The sequence below is a fragment of the Hoplias malabaricus genome, chromosome 1 (genome assembly GCF_029633855.1).
Source record: "Hoplias malabaricus isolate fHopMal1 chromosome 1, fHopMal1.hap1, whole genome shotgun sequence".
Taxonomy (NCBI): Eukaryota; Metazoa; Chordata; class Actinopteri; order Characiformes; family Erythrinidae; genus Hoplias; species Hoplias malabaricus.
Genome location: NC_089800.1, coordinates 65,368,639 through 65,391,366, shown reverse-complemented (window position 1 = coordinate 65,391,366; position 22,728 = coordinate 65,368,639). Strand labels below are relative to the sequence as shown.

At 38.8% G+C, this 22,728-nt stretch overlaps 2 protein-coding genes across 2 annotated transcripts; one reads left to right on the top strand and one right to left on the bottom strand.

The window, feature by feature from the left end:
- The first annotated feature begins 1,910 nt into the window (after window positions 1-1,910).
- On the top strand, window positions 1,911-8,652 carry slc16a12a (solute carrier family 16 member 12a). The gene is made up of 7 exons (XM_066681648.1): window positions 1,911-2,014; window positions 2,213-2,316; window positions 3,976-4,119; window positions 4,323-4,570; window positions 5,063-5,409; window positions 6,801-7,060; window positions 7,870-8,652. Exons 1-7 carry the CDS (start codon window positions 1,911-1,913, stop codon window positions 8,016-8,018), a joined length of 1,356 nt encoding a protein of 451 aa, XP_066537745.1. The 3' UTR covers window positions 8,019-8,652.
- On the bottom strand, window positions 8,650-20,787 carry fas (Fas cell surface death receptor). Its single transcript, XM_066681659.1, has 8 exons — window positions 20,660-20,787; window positions 16,391-16,514; window positions 14,075-14,209; window positions 13,475-13,589; window positions 12,913-12,998; window positions 10,712-10,812; window positions 10,588-10,606; window positions 8,650-10,384 (listed from the first exon to the last, which is right to left on the bottom strand). Exons 1-8 carry the CDS (start codon window positions 20,696-20,698, stop codon window positions 10,074-10,076), a joined length of 930 nt encoding a protein of 309 aa, XP_066537756.1. The 5' UTR covers window positions 20,699-20,787; the 3' UTR covers window positions 8,650-10,073.
- Between the last annotated feature and the right edge of the window lie 1,941 nt (window positions 20,788-22,728).

The window sequence follows — 22,728 nt, the reverse complement described above, 5'->3', positions numbered from 1 at the left end:
GGTTCTTTTTATGTCATTATTATATTTTATGTGGCGTAAACGGGTTTCCGTCTACTCCACACATTCACCCCACCTCAAAGTCCCTCTTTTTGAAAACCAAAATATGTTAACCCTAGCACTAAATCTGCCACTGAAGCTGCCTCACCTGGACAACTACTTCTGACAAACACAGAGGGATGTATTTAAGGGTCGTCCAAGGTAAGTTTGTGAATTTTTGGAGAATTTTATTTTTAATAAGGAAGTAGCATCTGTTGAGAAAAGTTACGACGACAGACTGTGCTGTTTAAATATATATTTCATTTTAGGTTTCTACAAAAACGAACAAACGTACAGCAATTTACAACGGCGGTTTAGAACTGTTAAAACCTAAAATATTAGATTTTCAGGTTTTCAGAGACGTCGTTTATCTTGAAGACCGTTATTTTTATTTTTAGATAAATGCGGCATTTAGCCAGAAAAAAAAATATTAATTAAAAATAATCCTCCACATTAGTTTAGACTCTGTCTTCATATAATAGCTGTTCTTATAACTTTGTGACTTCTGTTCTCGAGAAATATCCACTTATTTCTTATGTTTCTCTTTCATTCTGGAACAAATAAAGACTTTCATTTGGAAATCAATTGTTTTTAATTCTGTAAACGTGTCTCGGAATCGTGGCCGTGGGTTTTACATTGAGACCCAATCCCATCCAGTTCATTTTTATTTCTCTTTCTCACTTTAAATGTACAACAGTGAGGTAATAGACCTTAAAGTCCACGTATTATTGCTCAAAGACCCACGGATAAATTCGATTTAAAGGCGAAGTGTTTAAAGACAAATTACAGATAAATTATAAGTTATGAGATAAATTATTTAGGACAAATATAGCACTTCACTATCTGAAATATGAATTAAAGTTGTAATAATGTTTTTGGTCTAAAAGTTTTTAAATCAATGACAATACTTTTTCATAGGCTAATTTATGAGGCTAATTCCTGACATCAAATACGAAACTGTTTTAAGGTTCACAATTTACATATTCAGCATTAGAGAAGGGACACTTCTTAAGCTAATTGTTTTGCATTGACTCTGCTGAAAAGGAATGGCCAGGAGCTGAAGGGTGTGAGTGTGACCTGAGATCTTTAACAAAGAGAAACCTGCCAGGTCTCCAACTGAATAGAACAAAAGATTTGGAACAGTTGGATGGTGGTGGTGGTGGGGGGTTCCTTTCAGTTAACAATGATCCACTGTTAAAACATCTCTAGACCAAGGGGTAAATTGTAACTGGCTCCTGAATAAAGTTTTTTCTTCCACTTTTGTTTTTAACTGTAATTAGTTTCAGTAAAAGTGCATAGTTCAAGAAAACATTGAAGTAGTTGCATTTTGTGCATATATTGTACCTGTTGGAGATAAACTCTATGTTAATACAATATATTAATTCAATCAGTTATCCATTTACAGGTCTGATTCCAGCATGGGATCTAATAAAATCAGAATTTCACAGAGACCTAGAGGGAAGGGAAAAGAACTGACCCCACACAGGACTTAAGACAGGAGTGAAAGGAGGAGGATTGAAAGAGAGACAGAGGGAGGGAAACAGGATTGCAGGAGTTAAGAAGGCAGGACAGTAGGAGAGAAGGAGGGAGTCATGCAAAAGTGAAAGAGGGAGGAGAGAAGGAGAACAGGAAAAAAGGAAGGAGACCAAGAAAGAAGGGAGGGGAACAGGAGTGAAAGTAATAGAGGAAAGAAAAAGAGGAAGGAGGAGAACAGGAGTGAAGGAAGGAGGAGAGCAAGAGTGGAGGAGAAAGGAAAGCAGGAGTGAAGGAGGAAGGAGAGCAGGAGAGAAGGAGTGAAGAGGACAGGGGTGAATGAAGAATTGAAGGAGGGACAAGAGCAGGAATGAAAAAAGGCTGAAACCAGGAGTGAAACCATGACTGAAGGAGAGAAGCGTTCTGTTGCTCCTGATGGAGGATGGGGATGGGTGATCATCGCTGGATGCTTTCTCACCACCATCTGCACCCGGGCCATCACCAGGTCAGTCCTGAACCAGATTCAGATCAGTGCTTTGCTCCAGAGAAACATCGGATTTTTTCATATAACGAACACTGCAGACTTTAAGAACGTTAAGACTTTAATCTGTGACCAAACACATGCCTAGTTTGCAGACACTTGTTCATTCAGCATTGCTTTTGTAACTAGGGGTATTAATCAGACTACTGCTGTTTTTGTCAGGTGTATATCCATCTTCTTTGTGGAGTTTCACACACATTTCTCCAGTGATTATTCCAGCACTGCATGGATTCCTTCGCTGGTGGACTGCACTACGATGCTGTGTGGTACATATACTTTGTATTGATGGCAAATACTTAAGTACTTGAGCCGCCAGAAAAATGGAACTTAAACTTAAATGAGTAATACTATGTCATAACTGGGTGGACTGACAGAGGCGGCCATGACACAGCATATTTATTTTAACCAAAAGATAACCAACAGGGATACTTAGACAGAGAGACCTAGACAGGGACACTGAGACAAAGAGACTTGGATAAGGATACTTAGCTAGAGAGACCAAAATAGAGATACTAACAAGGTAAGAATAAGGCACAGGAAGTCATAAACAGACCAAACAGATACCAGGACGTTACAAACATACTAGAGAGAAAGATACAGACTAGAGCTACAGCGATACAAACAGTAATGTCTACCCAAAGAAACACTGGGACAAGGGAACTTAAATACACACCACAGACAAGGAACACCTGGGAGAAATAACGAGGAGGCAGGACCACAAAGGAGGCACAACAAGATGGTGGAGCTAAGGTGGAGACAAGGAGGAGGCAGGGACAAATCAATAACAGAGCTATGTGCTCCTAGCACCTGGCAAACAAGAAAACAAGGGAGACACAAGGAACACACGAGACATGGCAAAAGCATGACATACTACTACTACTACTACTACTACTACTACTACTAATAATAATAATAATAATAATAATAATGGGTGACACGGTGGCGCAGCAGCTAGTGTCGCAGTCGAACAGCTCCAGGGACCTGGAGGTTGTAGGTTCGTTTCCCGCTCCGGGTGACTGTCTGTGAGGAGTTGGTGTCTTCTCCCCGTGTCCGGGTGGGTTTCCTCCGGGTGCTCCGGTTTCCTCCCATGGTCCAAAAACACACGTTGGTAGGTGGATTGGAGACTCAAAAGTGTCCGTAGGTGTGAGTGAATGTGTGTGTATGTCTGTGTTGCCCTGTCAAGGACTGGCACCCCCTCCAGGGTGTATTTCCAATGTGTGCCCAATGATTCCAGGTAGGATCTGGACCCACAGCGACCCTGAACTGGATAAGCGGTTACAGATAATGAATGAATGAATAATAATAATAATAACAGTTTAAACTATAAATCACTTCCATTGGTCCGATATTGATTTACATGTAACAATACCGAAAGGATATATACTGCTGAAAGAGGATTGTCCTCAGTAAAGACTTGAAAAACATTAAGTAATTTGCTTACCTTAAAATTACAGTTTCAAATCATTATATTTTTTCACTGGCATGTAATAGGGAGAATATAGACTCCCTCATTGTTTCTATCAGCTCAGCACTACAGAAAATGTATTTACATGAAAACTATATGTAAAATATATGTACATTTTGAGTAGCAAAACCCAGGAGCCCAGGAGCAAAAATGCCAAGCCTAGTGTCCCTTAAAAGAAGAACAAAGAGAAAGGGCTGGAGAATTCCACAGTTTAGGAACTGTCCCACTCATACTAGAGAGTTTAGTGTAGAACACAGTCAGTGAAAATGGTTTGACCTGATTGCAAACATGTCCACAATTGCTAGATTTCACAATTGAAGTGTAAATATTAATTTTTATTCTAATTTGATAAAATGTATAAAAATTATATAATTGCATGAAATATTCACCCCTACCACATAGATAAGAAGTGTCTTTGAAATGTATCATGCTGTAACTCTTGCTACTCATCTTCCTTCAGCTCCTCTGGGCAGTTATTTAGCGAATCATTTGTCCTGCAGAGTTGCAGTGATGGTTGGAGGACTACTATCTTCTGTTGGACTTGTCCTTAGCTCCTTTGCCTCCAGCCTGGAGTTCCTCTACCTGTCCTTAGGCATTCTCACAGGTGACACACACACACACACACACACAGGGAGTAAATAACATAAGTCTTTATAATACTGTAGTGACATTAGATTAAAAAGAAGTTAAAAGAGATTGAGTGGTAACTGAAAGATTTCACTGAAGTAAAGCAAAGACTTAAACAATACATGAGCTGAGCAACTTTTGGACAGTAATTAATGTTCTTCTGTCTTCTTTTACTCCCAGGTCTAGGCTTTGCACTGAGTTACACTCCTGCCATCTCCATGGTGGGTATCTACTTTAGTGAGAGGAAAGCCCTCGCGTACGGCATCGCAATGTCTGGCAGTGGCATTGGGACCGTTGTGCTTGCTCCTGTGGTGCAGATACTTATTGATTCTTATTCCTGGAGGGGTGCAGTCCTCATTTTAGGGGGTCTAGTCTCTCACTTGTGTGTCTGTGGGGCTCTTATGAGACCCCTGAGTAGCAACAAGCAAATGAATAATGGAAGAGAGTTTAAGGGTGACATGCTGGTTTCTGAGTTATCGGGAGCTAAACTGTGCACAGAACTGGACATGGAAGAGGCTAAGGCTCTGAATAAGAATTTGAAAGTGACAGAGTTGGACTTTATTGCTATAAATACAGACAAAAAAAGAAATGGCAAGCTCAGAGAAGAGCATGAGCCAGAAAATGGGCAAGAACAAACAGAGAGTTCCCTTAAAACCCAGTTACACCCAGAGCTAGTTGATTTAGTGCTAAATGTTTCATTGCAAGTTGAGACCAACATAGACTCAGCGTTAACTGGGTCAAGGCTAGCTAGCTTAGAGCAACAATACTTAAAACGTGCTAAGTCAGTGCTAAATGACTCAAAGCTACCTGTGGACTCTGAAATACTAGACCTAATACAAGCTAAGACAGTTCTAGGTATCTCAGAAATAACTGACTCTAGATTTTCCAAGTCAAAACTTATTGACTTAAAGCCAAATAACTCAGTTACACCAGTGCTAGCCGACTCTGAGCTAACTGGCTCAGCTGACTCAAAGACTCTATGTGAAATGGCCCTCAGCAAAAACAAAGCAGGAGAAAACAGAGACAAGAAAGGATGCATTATCATTCCATCTTTAGTAGAATACAGCTTCCTTTTGATACCTGACTTCCTGCTGTTGTCTGTGTCCTTCCTGTTCCTGGCATTTGGTTGCAATGTGCCATTTGTTTACATTGTTCCTTATTCTCTGAGCATTGGATTCAGCCACCAACTTGCCACCCTCCTCATGTCTGTGCTGGGAGTGATGGGAATTGTTGGTAACATCACGTTCGGCTGGATCTCAGACAGAAAGTGAGTGAACATCTTAATAGTGTTCTTTCAGTTATCAATACAGTTTGAGTGTTATTTCATCAAAAATGGCCTTTAAATCATTACTTGTCGTCTGCCTTTGTACATTTTTAAAGTTCTTTTTTTCCAGTGAATGTAGGTGTCGTAATAAATCTGACATCCAAAAATTCTGAAATGAGCAAAAATTCATTTTTACCACCAAAAAGCTGCCGTGTTTATGAAATCACATTCTGAAAATGAAAGGGACAAATTGTAAAATACACAGTTCAGTCATTGTTATTATGACCACCTCCTTATGTCTACACTCACTGTCGATTCTCTCAGCTCCTCTGATCATACAGATCACTCATTGTAGTCATTGTAATGTTTCTTTTCAAACTTTCTTATCCCCATTTCACCCTGCCCTTCAATGATTAGGACCCTTACAGGATCACCACAGAGCAGATATGATTTGAGTGGTGGATTATTATGGTGTGTGGATCAGACACAGCAGTGCTGCTGGAGTTTTTAAGCCCTTCAGGAGTATGTAGTAAGTGGACAATGAGTTGAAACATTGTTTAAAAAACTCGAGTAGCATTGCTGTGTCTGACCCATGAGTTCCAGCACAACACACACTAACACACCCCCACCATGTGTCACTTAAGCACTGAGAATGATCCACCACCCAAATCATATCTGCTCTGTAGTGGTCCTGTTGGGGTCCTTACCATTGAAGAGCAGGGTAAAGGGGCTCAGCAAAGTATGCAGAGGAACATACGGACAACAGTTTGTAATCATAGATTTACAGAGTGATTTGTATGATCATTGGAGCAAGACAAATTAACTCAGAATGGGAGGAAGAAACCATAGAGGAATCAAGACTAAAAGGTGGGACCAATCCTCCTTTAGTCAACACCAGTGCAAAACAACAACACTAGGGCAAACAAAAGCCATCATCTGTCAAGGGGTGAAGCAATGCCCATTTTGCACATGCTGCAAGAGTATGTCAGATTGTGTGTTCTTGACTGGCCTGCTTGAAGTGCAGATATTTTTCCTGTTGGAAATGTATTGCACATCATGAAGAGAGTCAAAACATCACATTTTTTGTACCAATGTTCAAGAGAACTAACAAATCACAGATTTAAATTTTTTAATTACAAATTCCAAAATGTCACATCTTTTCTGGAGTTTTACATTTACTTAGATTGATATATCATCCCCAAATTAACCATGTTTGGTTTCAAAACTGATCAGTGACTGTCAGTATAATGGCTGTTTTATTATGTGAAAAATTATAAGGCGAAATGATTGATAAGTCTTTTAGATTTTCAAGTGAGTGTCACACAGAACTCTCTCACAGTGACCTTTTACACCTTTAAAATATTTTTGTTCTGTTCCTTTCTCATTTTGTGCAGGTTTTTGAGGAGATACCGAGTTGTGAGCTATTTGGTCGCAGTGGGACTTGAAGGACTAAGTTGTCTCTTTGTTCCACTGTTCAGGAGCTTTCCGCTGCTTCTTCCCTTCGTTATTTGTTATGGCTACTTTGATGGTGCCTATGTGGCTCTGCTCCCTGTGGTGATTTCTGACACTGTAGGCCCCACCCACTTGTCCTCAGCTCTGGGGGTAGTCTACTTCCTGCATGCCATTCCCTACCTCATCAGCCCACCAATTGGAGGTGAGGATACAAATTGAGCTTTTTACAATTTACATAAAATATTAAGATAATATTAAAGCACTGTTATTAATTGAATTATGCATGTAATCTAACTGTAAACGATAAAAAAGCTAATTTAAAATCAAAGTACAGCCAGCCACCCAAACCTACAAATTCTTACATTTGGACCAAGCTCCCTTGAAGTCTTTTGGCCTATACAGACCTTTGTGGCATGCCACAAAACCTTTTTCAAAATTCCAACCTTCTGACATTAAAAAACAATAAAATAAGAAGGAAATATAATTGTTGTGTTCGGTCGTACAACATTGAGTCCCGCTCCAGGTAACTGTGAGGAATTTGGTGCGTTCTCCCCATGTCCAAATGGCTTTCCTCCCTTGGTCCAAAAAACACACATTTGTAGGTGGATTGGCTTCTCAATTGTGTCCATAGATGTGAGTAAATGTGTGAGTGTGGCGCCCCGTCCAGGGTTTGTTCCTGCCTTTAGCCCAGAGATTCTGGGTAGGCTCCAGACCCACCACGACCCTGAACTGGATAAGCAGTTACAGACAATAAATGAATGGATGAAGGCAGGTCAACAAGGTGTAGGCTTTCAGGATGGCATCAGGACTCCATTTGGGACAGGGCTATTGTTGTGGTACACAGGAAGGCAGCATTAAGGGCACATAAGGGATGTTTGAGTCACCAGTAATATAACGTTTTTGGGTTTTCCTTGTAATTTTTATTTCTTTCTTTCTTCCCACACCTCTGTTTCTCCACCACCCCCAAACACTCCACATCTCACACCCTGGCACTCTCTTCTTGCCTCTCAGGTTGGCTGCTGGATAATACAGGCTCATATACAGCAGTGTTTCTCCTCTGTGGATCATCTTTAATCTGCAGTGCCTCCGTTCTAGCAGTGGTCACAGTGGCTCAATGCTGCAATAGAAGGTCTTTCATCTCTTCAATCTCAGGAGATTGAACAAATTTCTGACCAGGTGTCCACAAACATTTGACCAAAGCATGTGCATCAGAAAATTGTTTAAGAAGAAACGAAGGTCATTAATCATGACTTTGTCTATGCTGCTGTAACAGTGCCTAATTGTTTTAAAAGGCTTTACACTTCATGTTGGCATATTACTTTAAGGATTTGATGGACTTTAGCCAACAAAACTTTAGTGAAGTCAGGAATAGATGTTGATTAGCTCTCAATTTTCCCCAACGTACTGATTGAAAAAAAAAAAATATTGTCCATATTTGTAAATATGTGTGGATGGACTCATCACTTATGATTTGTGGGCTGATGAAGTAGGGAGAAACTCTTGACATTAGGTATGATGTCATACATTTGTTTAGGTGTTTTCAAGAAAGCCATGTTTAATTCACTGCCTATGAAACAGAAACAAACTTATTAAAGTCTAAACATTATGAAACACAGTTTAAGTACAGTGTGGAAGGTATAGAGTCTATTGCCTGTTTTTTGTGTGGGGGATTATTTATTCCATTGGTGAAATTGATTCTCTGCATTTCACACACACACACACACACACACACACACACACACACACACACACACACACACACACACACACACACACACACACACACACACACACACACACACACACACACACACACACACACACACACACACTTCAGCCTTGAATGAATTTTTCCTTCTGATCATATTCATTGAACAGATGACCCTCCAAACTCAAGCTTGCTTCTCTAAATTTCATTCCCCTTAGGTTTATAAAAACATTCAAAGAAATCAGTTATAGACCAAAAACAGAAATTAAATATTGTTCATTCAAGTATAATAGTAAATGAGTTTATACAGAATGAGGAAAGCAATTGTGTATTTTAAATGTAAACTAAATAAAGGAATAAATGAAGAGTCAAACTCAAAATCAACTAAGAAAAATAAAATATTAGATTTTTAAGATATATAAGATTTTCTATATTTTGTTTCCCTTCAGTTCCCTTCTGCTGCAGTTACAATTTACAACATATGGGGGTGGGGTGGGGGTGGGGGTGGGGGGGGCTCAGTTTATTCTTCGGGTCATAATGGGAAACCACATTAATACATTACTGTATTGTATTAATACAATACATATATTAATGATAAATCCATTACACCAGCTAATGTGTCACATACCACATAACAACCTTTGTAGTCAGGGGTCACCAACAATATATTATAAATCACACAATGCTATTGTGCTATTGGTTACTACCATGCTAAATTTAGGCCTGCACCTGAAAATATTAAAGGCATAGACCACCCAATATTCAACATCTGTCAGCAATTTTCTTGCCCTGAATATGAAATTAATATTACACAGAATCTCTTCCATGGGGAACCATATGTTAATTAATTCAGAACAATGCCACTGGAAGTCATTGTAGCTTAGGCTTTTTTCCCCCCATCTTATCCATTCATACTGGGACCAATACAGAATCTGCAGTGTGAAATGTTAAGGGGAGAGTAGGGGAATTCTTTTATATAGAAGCTTAGCTATTGCTACTCTTCAAAGAAAAACTCTCTTTAGTGAATCACCTTGAGTGAAAAAGTTAAAAAACATTTTAACCAATGTGCCTCAGCCATGTACTTCAACTTCATACATCAATGTACTGATCCTCTGCAGTAGTGTTTGTGTTTACTGTAGAACTACTCACAGCAGCAACTACCTCACTACTACAACCACCAGATTATAAACTTTTTTTTTTTTTTTAGGTTGTTCAAATTTTCCCTTCCCCCAGGTGCATATACATTACTGCAATAAAACCTCTTGTCCCATACAGTATGCAATAGTATGAGAATGACACACTGGCCTTTGCCTTTGCGATGTTAGTTGGATTTCCTTGAGGAAAAGTAATTGGGGACCCCTGCTGTAGACCATTTCAAATAATGGTACATTAAATTAAGTTTGCAGTGTAAGCCTAAAGCAGAGAAAATGTAGCCTATTTAGTTATGGATGGCTGTGTCATCACCAAGAATAAAAACAGATCTAACAATAAGAACAAGGCTGAACTTTTACGTCATCGTTTCTTCACGTTCTTGTCCCTGTGTGACAATCTGCTTCACCTGACTGGCTGCTAGTCTGAGGTCTGAATCGTTGAGGTTTTTGATGAGAGTCTTGTATGCTCCTGATAATCCATGTTTCTGATACCATGTTTTGAGGATCTGGAAGGCTTGCTCCTCTGCATCAAGGCGGAAATTGTACTCAATGACTTCCATCTCATTTACAGACAGCATTTGTGTACGCCGGACCATCTTCTTTATATCAATCAAACCCAGTTCGCTGGATATTTTAGGCAAGAGTTCCTTTAAGTCCACATTCATATCTACAAACAGCCAAAGACAGAGAAACTTATGTCTTTAACATAGATTAAGGTGTGGGTGTCTCTGGATATATAACAGAAATGATTTTTACTGTTTAAAGTTAGTAAACAACTGTGCATACATAAGTTTTATGATTCAGATTCTAAACATTTTCACAGATGAGCTTAGTAAAGAGAACTTGGTTAGTTAATTTTGGAAAACATACCTTCTATAAAAGGGACCTCCTAAAAAAAGAAAAGAAGTCATTACTGAACAGCCAGGGAACAAGACACGTAGACACGTCTAGCTATGACAAGAACAGTAAGAGATCAGACAATCCAAAAATTTACCTCCACGCTCGGAGGAGGGGGCTTTTTTTTTCTGCAATAAAATATAATCAAAGCCACAATACCAAACACTGTGATTAGCAGAACTGCTGCAGCGATGCCCCCTGTAAATACACAGAAGAATATATCAATTTATACAGAACAAGAGAGTTCACAAAGCCCAAATGAGGGAAACTTATTCATGTATTAAAATTTAAGCAGTGGATTACAATTCTTTTTTTTTTATTTTAAATAAAGTACATACTAAGTCAGGTAAATCTATAAGCTTCAGACTTGAGCGGGCATTATTGTATCAACATATTGTATTGGGCAGGAAGGCACAAGAATAACCTGTGGTTGGAGCATGCGGGTGTGGGTGTTAAAAAAAAAACCCTGCAGACCTCTATTACGGAATGCTGACTTTTTTTTTCTTTGTTTTTAAACGCCCTCTTATCTCCATGACACTAGGGTGCAGCAGAGTAAGGCTAAAAGTCAATATAGTGGTTTCACTCTTAATGCCTTAAAATTGGTAAAGCATAGGTAACGGTCAGAGGCTTGAAATGACTGAATAATTCAATACACTTGACAACGACTACTGCTTTAAAAAGCCCATGTCTGCTGATGGAAGATATCAATTAGTGCATTGATCACATTGGCACAAGGATCACGGTAATGAATTTGGCAATTAATTTGGTAATGAATTTACAAATGACTTTACAATGAAACTGGGTTTTGTTTCCAAGTGAATAAAAATATGAAGAAAAGTACACTTCAAAGAGAGCAACAAAATATTGATACAAACTGGATTAAAAACCACAACCTGAGAGAAATATAAACTTTTTTTTTTTACATTCTTAAAGTAAACTTTATTTTCAGCTATAAATTTGGTCTCTTTAGCAGTTGTTCTGTTTAAATATTGAATATAACTCATGGGATTAAAACATTTTTTACCTTTATCATGAGTTGGTCATGTCAAACTTTAATTACATTTCAAGTGAATGATGGTATTTCATTTCATTGATGGTCAATGAAAAAATGTCATTATTTACCTCAACCTGGAAATAATAGTCAGTACTTTATGTCTGGTGAACAATATCTTGCCCAAGTCTTTATAGGCATGTCTGCCCATTCAGTGCAGTCTTGGCAATGAATATAGACAGTTAAATTAAATTAATTCATACAACTGTTTCGACTTAAGTGGTTTTGCGTCATAAATGTTGTAACACGAACTTCATGTTTGATGTGCGCGGCGTAAGAATACACGGTTACGTGGCTCGGGATAATTAGGGAGGGGGGTTACTGTGCTGAACAAGTGTTCAACGTGGATGAGACAGGCTTGTATGTACATATGTTCCGACTTACACCGAAAATCTTTTAACGACGCGATGTAGGAACGGATCAACGTCGTAAGTCGAGGACCCCCTGTACTTGAAACTGATCTCTAAAATATTGTTTCAAATACATATGCCAAATCACTGGTGCAGGCTAAAACGAATGGCATTAAAATTGTGCACCCTTTTGTTGTAATAACATAAATACATTTTTTTATAACGTCTACACATTTGCTTTACATGGGCAACTGTTCATGCTGAATGAGGGTCTTCCCGTGAGTGTGACAAACATTCAGATATGTTTTTTTTAGCAAGTTTCCTGTCCCCTTGTATTATAATATAAGTAAATATAAGTTATTTTACTGACGTTTATTATATATTTGTCTTGCATCGCCAGATATTTTAGGTAGAGTCTGAAACCTTTCTCCACTTAATGGGGCCAAGTGCTGCCTACTACTGCAGCAAAAGAAATTTAACTGACATGCAAATGACCAATCAAAAGTCTACTATTTTGGCATGACGCGTGCATGCCAGACCAGTATTAGGGCCAGTACGAAACGATACACATACGCTGATGTACATACAGACAGCCAATCAGAATGTAACTGGCAGACAATGAGGCCTTCTCTGCTTGTCTACCCATCGGCAGAGCAACTGTGGCTCAGTCTATTATATAATCAAAGTACACTGTTCACTGAGATGGCTTGCACTCTCTAACAAGCCCCAAAAATATATACATAGATAGATGTATTGATTTATAAACCCACAAACTGGTGTAAGACAGATGACCTGGGACTGCTGAATTGTTCCTCACTCAGACATGTAGCTACACAACAACCATATATATGTGTTGATTGGTATATTGCCCACTGTATGAGAGACATTATGTTGTACCTGCCAAACCTGCATGGTCCTTTTTCACTTTGCACACTGTGTTAGAGGTTGCATTGCAAGGCACTTCTACCTCCATATCGTGACACCTACAGGATACGTAGAAAACCAACAAAACATCATATTTACAGTGATGTTCAAACTTTGGCACACAGCTGTATTTGCTTTTGAATGAAAATGATCAAAATGCCTCTCTGGGTTTTAGTTATAATGAGAAGATTTCAAAACAGGCCTATGTATGTAGTTAAACAGAAAATAATATCATGAACATTAGGCACCTAAGAGCAACTGCTGGACGAATTAAGGTGGAAAAGAACATTTTACCAAGTGGCTTGGGTGCTGAAACATAACTACTGCCTCATATAAGGTGGAATGGAAATGTTTATTAAAAGCTTATAGGAGCCAGAATGTGTTTTACGTGCTTGCTTATTGTTTTGGCTTCAGCCTAATTGTGTGCTGAATGTGGCTTTAGTTGTCAGCCAGAAATGTTCATTACAGTGCATAACTTTACTTCACAGTACATCGTTTACATGTCCCTTTGTCCTCTTCTGGAGTCAGTACATACGTGCTGCAGGCATGGCAGGCCTCACATTCGTGTCCTTTATCGCAGTAATACCCTTTAGTACAGCCACAGATTGCGTTTGTGGTCACTGTGCATTGCTCCTTGGGTTCCATGTTGGCTTTGACGTACAAAACAAAAGCAGAAACTTTATCAACACACATCATTCCAAGAATCATTTATCATCAATTAAATTTTGAACAGGTAGTCATTGAAATTTTTGAGGAAGGAATGAAGGATGAAGAAAGGGAAGATGGAACATGATCAAAAGAAATAAAGAACACAAGAACAACAACAACAAAAAAAATCTGAATGAGAAAGAATGAAAAAAATAATTCTATACTCCGTTCATATTTTTCCAGTATCCTTCCTTTCTAATTTCATGCTTTTTTAAAAAAAAACAAAGAACAAATGAATACAGGGCAGAAGGAAGGCAGGAAATGACTAATGATAGGATAAAGAAAGAAGGTAGAATGGAATTAATGGCAGGAAAATGAGACAAATGAAGGAAAGATGGAAGGATGAATGAGACGTAGAAAGAAGGGGCAGAAAGTTCAAGTCGGGAAGAACTGATGGAAGGAGGGAAGGAAGAAAGATGGAACCTACCCTGGTCGCTGCAGTGTCTACAAATATCACACTTTTCTTCACCATTAGGACGATTCTTATAATACTCGCCCTCTTTACATAATTCACATGTTGATTTCCGCCCGGTCTGATCACAGTGCTGGCTGACATGATAACCTGGACCCACACAGACACATACTTGTTATTTCTGTATTTGTTTTGTCTCTTAATTTTTCCTGTTTGTGGTGAAAAACTCTAGAGTGATTGTGATTCAGTCTGATTTTGATTTTGTTTAAGCTGCCAGTAAATGCAGTCCAAATTTGATTTTATTTTTTCACTCGTGATAGTGACGTAGCAAATTACATACATGCAAATTTGAAAGTATGCTCCAGAGACTAACTCCACATTATTTATATTTTTCTGCCTCTTATACACACCAAAAACAGTGTTGGGAAATAATTTTTTATTATTTTTTACTACTAGTAAGGTGAGCCAGAATGGTAAGATTTTATTGGCTAATGCTTAGAGGGTTATACCAATTTTGACAAGCATTATATAGCAATTTATATATATATATAAATAAAAAAAAATAAAGGATAGCTTAACAATTTGTTTCATCTGTGACTGTATGGTGGCCAACTTGCTTTGGTCTGCTCCCTTGTGGTCAAAGCTGTTACAGTATGCAAATTTTTGTCCCATTTTCTTGAAGACTGCAGTGGTTTTAGGGCCATGGCGTTAAAAAAAAAACAACAAGATTCAGGGAATAAAGTCAGAATTCTGAAAATATTCTCTGAATAATTCTGAGAAATAATCTCGGAATATTTGAGTAAAAAGGGTCTGTATAATTCAGAGAATATAATCAGACTATTTAGAGAAACGCTGTTTGGGGTATTATTAATTATAATATGTAGACAGACAGACTCACAGTCTGTGCACCATGAGTGAGTTGTGAAAGAAGCAGTCAGTGAAGTGAACAGAATTATTTCTTAAACGCATTCACACGACATGATGACCTCGTCAGTGCAGCCCCTGACTGCGATGCATAAGGCTTTAGTTTATTGTAAGAGTCCATGAGCCGTAACGCGATGGAGCCTCGTAGGCGCACCGGAGTTCCACTCGCTCTGGATCTAGCATTTTCGTGATCATTAATTGTAACATGTGAAGCTACTTGCCATGGGTTCGTGCACCAACTCAGGGTTTAAACACTAATCACACTGTGGTCCTGATGTGGAGGAGAACTGAGTGTTTATTCCTGAAATTTATACCATAGTATGAGCAACCCACTCATAAGCAACTCTTAAGCAACACACTGCATTTCAGTTACACTCTGTCTGCTCCATTATACGCAGCCAATTATTCAGAGAATGTTCTCTGAATTATTCCGAGATTTTTTTCTCAGAATTATTCAGAGAATATTCTCAGAATTCTGACTTTATTCTTGGAATTTTTTTTAACGCCGTGGCCCTAAAACTCCGTCTACTGCAGGGCTAAATGAGAGAAGAGGAAAAAAACAACAACTGTGGCCCCTTGCTGGCAAATCTACAACAAAATATCTGTTATAACACGCTGTTAACTATTTAAATTTTATTTTTCCATTACCCTTCTGGCTCACCTCACTAGCAAGAAAACAAAAAAATTAAAAATTGAGCAACTGAGGAATACTAAAATATTAACAAGTGAAGCAGTATTTAACATTTGTGTTTTGGGGTGTATAACAGGCAAAAATATGTTATATCAGATTTGTTCTCAAAAACGTATTTTCAACTTTTTATTTCATTATGGCCTTCAGGGCTTCCACAGATACTTTACCAGCAGTGGGCATTGCTTGGTTCCAGCACTGTAGCTGTAGAGCCAGGGCCAAAGAAAAACAAACAGAGCCATGCTTTATTCACTGTTACAGCAGGTTCTGATACATGTGTGTAAATGACACAGTTCTGAGCTCGTGAAAAGTGAGAACAGCAGAGAAAGGTATCCAAAGTGTCTCATGTCTCGCTGACCACAGAAAACCCATGCAGCATTTTCTAACACCCCATTTAGAAAAATGTAAGATGCTACATATTACCTTATCCAGCTCCACATACATTCGGCTGGACACTGTGGGGACTAATGTTCTATTTTTTTAAATTTCCACTTTGGTTTTAAAGCAATGTGGTTTTAATGTCTGTTTATAGCAATTAGTCTAATTTGTTAATCAGCTTAAATGTTATACATTGTCTCTGGGTGTGCAAGATTACTGTATGGGAAGGTTATTTTATGTAAATAAACATGCAACAAATAATAAAGAAGTTTTGTGATGAATCTAAGAACTGTTCATTTTTCCTGCCTGAAATGCCCACATTTATATATGCCATCCTATACCTGCAGGACAGTTACAGCACTCTATAGATTTCTCTCCAATCGTATGGTTGTACATCCCGTAATCACAAGACTGCCTTTTCCCACGGTGCATCTTCCTGCCCTCAGTTAAACAGAAGATGCTGCACTGTAAAAAGAAAAAGGTGAAAACACAGTAAATCAAGAATTTTCATCACTTTCTTCAGAGTGCTGAAATAAATAAACTATATATAAATATTTCTGAATTATTAAGACATACCCATTACAATATGCAAACAGCTCACACAATCACTAAAGAGAAGCACCAAATGAAAAGGAATGCTCTGTAAATGGCATACGTATACTTACAGTCAACACGATTTAAAAAAAATAATAAATATAAATAAACTGATGCTATTTTAGTCTCAAGTTACAGAACTTGTCACTGACTGAGTGTTCAGTTCATGATTTTTTTGAGTAACAGCCATCTGGCCCCTGAAGAAAATGTACTTCTCTAAGCTTCAGGTGGGTTAAAATATTTTCTATTGATTATTTAAAGGGGATATATTAGGCCAAACCCCACTTTTTGCATTTCCACTTGGGTCTCTACTGCTCCTATAAACACTCTAAGCACAAATAAAATCCATCCGTTTTCTGAGAGTCAGTTGAAAAATTTTGGTGTCAGTAATCATATGCTTCTACTAGCCATTTGGATGGCTCCTTTATTGTGATGTCACAATAAGAAACTTTGCATAGAACCACCCTGGCGCCATCCCTCTCCTGTGAAAACATGGGATGGGTGGGGCATGGCCAGCAACAGCTTATTTGCAATAAAGTTTCAGAGCCCTAAAAAATGCTCATTCTGAAAGGGAATGAAACTGGCAAGAATAGAGCTGGTGAGATCTCTTTATGTGAGAGTGATTTTGTGCAAAGGACAAAGCTCATATATATATTCTAAGTATAATATGTCCACTTCAAAATAAAACCAACAATATATATATATATATATATATATATATATATATATATATATATAGTTAAATAGTTATTTTTATTATTTTTATAAATAGTTATTTTTCTTTACTTTCTACTTTCTATGAGAAACTTGTCTCCTGTCGCTCACCAAGTGGCCATTTACCCCTCACCAAACAGTAACAACCCTTATGTATGGTGTGTTTTATTCTGATGTACTGAGTTTATTTCTGATATTTCCACTTGTTTCTTACGGAGTACAGTGTTCCTTTAAATGACTGACGTGTTAAAAGGCGAGAGCTGCACTCTGATTGGCTGTAGAGCAAGGCAACCTCCCCCACACCCCTGAAGCATTTAAATGTCCTCAGTAGAGGAAATGTAACTAGTAAAAGCCATATAAGCTTTAAAACATGTTTATTGACTTGATTATTCTTTGTGGAGTTGTGGCTGTCAAACAGAACCGTTTGAGTCTCTCAGTGTCTGTGTCTGTTAGGCGCTGGAAAAATATGCACTCTGCTGCGTGTTTGTCCCTCCTCCTTGGGTGCGCTTCGCTTTTGCTTTAATTCCTTAATCCTACATTTTAGTGTACATCTTCCTGATCCTGAGAGTCTGCCGGTCGGTTGGTGTATGATGTGTACACGTTGATTCAAATATGGCGCTGTGAAAAATCTGAAAATCTGTACTGTCACTAATTATTTTCCATAACAATTTCCAGTAACAGCAAAAATACTTATTTATCGAGTGGGATTTTATATAAAACAATGAAGTGACTTTAAGCTTTAATTTGGTACATTTTGGACCTGTAAATACCTGAGATACACTGACGGAGATAACAGGGAGTGATTTTTTTATAGGCGCCGCCGACCAATGAGCGAAATAAGAGGCTAAATACCGCGGGGTTGTTGATGGTGCAGATTACTGAGTGTATGTTACAAAGAGCAGCCAGTAACAAATAATGAGAGAAGAGAAAATAATTCATACCGCTTTCTCTGATGAGACGGCATGTCGCTACAGGTTGGAGGCTTGTTCTCCTGTACTTGTGCATTTAATGATGTCTGCCTGTAAGGTGGCAAAATAGACGCAAGGGGCGCTCTAACCGCCAGGACACTACTCTAACCGCCAGAACACTACTCTAACCGCCAGGACACTACTCTAACCGCCAGGACACTACTCTAACAGCCAGGACACTACTCTAACCGCCAGGACACTACTCTAACCGCCAGGACACTACTCTAACAGCCAGGACACTACTCTAACCGCCAGGACACTACTCTAACCGCCAGGACACTACTCTAACAGCCAGGACACTACTCTAACAGCCAGGACACTACTCTAACAGCCAGGACACTACTCTAACCGCCAGGACACTACTCTAACCGCCAGGACACTACTCTAACAGCCAGGACACTACTCTAACCGCCAGGACACTACTCTAACCGCCAGGACACTACTCTAACCGCCAGGACACTACTCTAACCGCCAGGACACTACTCTAACAGCCAGGACACTACTCTAACCGCCAGGACACTACTCTAACAGCCAGGACACTACTCTAACAGCCAGGACACTACTCTAACAGCCAGGACACTACTCTAACCGCCAGGACACTACTCTAACCGCCAGGACACTACTCTAACCGCCAGGACACTACTCTAACCGCCAGGACACTACTCTAACCGCCAGGACACTACTCTAACAGCCAGGACACTACTCTAACAGCCAGGACACTACTCTAACAGCCAGGCTATAACTCTGTGCCTTAGTCACGTACATCCGCCAACACTGGGGTGCTTTGCTGAACTTCTCTTTGTTGCAAAAACAAAACTGTGGCATCACTAAGCTTGAAGAGCCCACAACCGATTCACACAAACAAAGTATACCAGCGCTTACAAAGGTTGTTCCCACTGGTTAGACAAATAAACAAATAAAAAATAATTTAAATATGCTCCCGGTGGATCTCCACTATGTCTGTTTCGCTTGGGCTCTCAGCTTAAACGACACGTCAATCAAATATCAGAAATAAACTCAGTACATCAGTGTAAAACACACCATACATAAGGGTTGTTACTGTTTGGAGAGGGGTAAATGGCCACTTAGTGAGCGACAGGAGACGAGTTTCTCATAGAAAGTAAATAAAAACACTAAGATGTTGACATTATAGCACTGAATTTTTTTTCACTGAAATTACGCATCTGAATGTAAATGCTCTTAAATTGAATTCGTGAATTTTCAAGAACACGTTTTCACTGTTTATTATTCAAGGTTAAGTTGCTCAAATTCGGCAGATCAAATCCAGATAAACATCCGGGACACCAAGGACGAGCAGTCGACCTCCACAAGACCACACGTTCAGCTTCCTTCCGCGGATATCATCTCTTTATTTTCAACGTGTCTCAAAAATGTGTTCTTGAAAATTCACGAGAGTTCAGTTCAAGAGCAGTTATATTCAGATGCATAATTTCAGTGCAAATATAATTCAGTGCTCAAAGGTGGTAATATTTCAAAGTCTGGTGAGACGGGTTTGCTTCCACACTGGTGCTCGCGGAGGTTCTTGACTGTAGTACGGAGTTATAGCCGACAGAAATCTGACTCAGACTTTTAGCAGCGTTTCAACATCGAGTCTAAAGCCTTCTACTCTAAAGTAGAGAAGATCACTTCAATAAAAGGATACCTCTCCCGTTAAATAAACTTTATTTCAGAAGAAACGTTGTCCTCACACATTGGGCACAGAGGGAAAGTGAAAGTGAAACGGTGCGTTGACTCTCTAGAGGCACCACAATTAAACCGCGGAAGTTTTACATCTCTAACAACAGATAGATAGAGTGAAAAGCCCAAACCATAACCGGGCGAGGGTGTTTTTCACTGGAAATTCCCATTTACATAACTTCAACTGTAGATTCTTCTACTGTAGATTTCCATTTCTTAACTTGGTGTATTTAAGGTGGAACTAAACATTCGCATAAGAAACAAACATCAGGCTCTTATCATTCAGACACCGTCTAGACCTCATTACAAACCTTTACAAACAAACGAGGCCACGCCGTGTCTCGCTACAAATTCCCCTTCAACGTTAAATATTAAAAGTGGAGGGAAGTAACCGTTCCACCTTAAATTCACTTTCGGTGGAACTAAGAATTCAAATAAAAAGACAAACTTAACAAAACTACAAAACTTTATACTAATTTGACTGTTTTTAATGGTAAGTTGGAAACGAAAATATAAACGACAAACTAAAAGGCAAACGGATCGTGACACAGGACTTTGTAAACGTAGTCATAAGTAAATAAAGAGATCATTTAAGATCTTGAGCTGGATATATGAAGTTGGCCAATTTTTACTTACCCCAAAACATAGTAAAGTGAAAAGTTCTGCTAATTTCATGGTGAAGAAAACGCATCCAAACTTGAGAGACGAACTCTTCTGCCGTGCTCCAACTTTTGTTAACACCCTCAAAAACTCCAATTGTTTTGCTCGAGTTCTGCTCCGTCGAGCAGCCAATCAAATTGCAGAACTATTTCCGCAAAAGCGCCAAACACGTCTCACTCTGGTACTAGTTGTCAAAATAAAGGTTTGGTAACGAACCGTATTAATTAAACGAACTCTATTTTACAACCCCGATAATTATGCTTAATCGCTGGGCTATTAGTCCATCTATTATGGGAACATTAGGCCTTTTTCTTTCTTTTTTTACCAGACAAATCACTGAATATATTTTGAGTTTACTCTTAAACATTTACTGTTATACATTCAGCTACTTGTTACAGTAGAACACAACAGAACATTCTTAACACGGTGTAACAGCCACATCCACACTGTTTTAAATGTAAGAAAATGCCAAGTATTCCAAATTATTCCAAGGTACTCAGAATACGGTACTCATTCTGGGTAATGTAGATGAATATGTCACAAAATACACTTTAGAGCATGCATTTATTTTGCATTCTACAACAGGACACATTTTAAAACTAACCCTTCCAACACTGATGATATGACTCAGTTTATTTACCGCGCTGTGCTGCTGATAGCATTCTGCTTGGTCCATTTAGTCTTTGGTCCAGAGCACACGGCATCCAGTTCTTTCAAAATAAATGTGGAATACTGATTCATCTGACTGAAATACACATTTCCATCTCAGATGCTTCCCATCCCATAGAAATTGATGTTGTTTCTGGACAGTTAACATCAAGTTTTTGTTTTGCACAGTAAAGTTTTAAGTGGTGTTTGTGAATGTAAATATTTTATTGTAGTGCTTATTACAGGTTTGCCAAACAAAACCCTTGCCCACGTGATTATATCAGCTACTGATGAATCTCTCTCTCTCTCTGGTGGGGTTGGGGGGGCAGCAGAGGGAGAGTGAGTAAAGGAAAGTAGTTCCTATACAGTGTGCCACTAGTTATGGTGACATTTTATTATGGATTCTTAAATGGTAATCACACAAACAGGATGTATCAATCCACACGTTCTTAATCACTACAGAAAATTATTAAGTCAAACAGGCTGTACATGGCTTAAAGTCACCATGACCCTTGGCTAGAGCAGCAAAAAGCCCACTGGAGTGATGGAGTGCCTATCTTAGGGATGAGCACCTGACCTTACTAATGCATCATGGTCATATTATGTTCAAAATTTGATTGCATGTTTTTTTTTTTTTTTGTAATTTGCTATTTCTTACCGTGGTCACACACACACGCTTAAGGGGTGAAAGGGGAAGCAGTAGTTGTTTGATTGATTTAACACGGAAACATCAGTGGATGTGTTAAGCTGCCGTGACGTCACCACACAAAGACAATGCCAGGCAGCCGTCTCTCACACTCATCTGACCCACTTTCCTGCTGCTCCGATTGGCTGCCATCCTGCTGTGCACTGTGGGATTTTATTTGCATTTCTGCTCTATTACTGACAGATGGCACCAGAGGACAATTTATCTATAAATAAACATCCACACAATACAATAAACAAACAACAGTATGATTCAAAAGTAAACCAACTTAATAAAATTGTTTTGATTATCTTAGAAACTCACCAATAGAATGGGACACAGACAAAGCTTAGACCACCAAAGCAGTAGAGACTCTATCCAGTTCCTTTGGGATGGGTTATAACAGTCTGTGTGTCCAATAATGATACCTAAATGACATCAAAACCTCACAGCAATGTTCCCCATCTGGCATAAAACATTGCCCTTACATTTGTTTCTCTTACTTTCACTAGTAGGTTCAGCTGAACTAAGAAAGCTCTTCCTATTGTGATGGCTTATATCATGATTTAAGGGTCAGTAACACACAAAATACATAGAAATGCATTAATCCAAAATCTTTGGGGTCTATGGTGTCTGCTTTAAGTCACCCTCAGTGAACCCAGTTTACTGCCTTAAACACACACAATCCCTTTTTAAGGCTCTGTACATGTGA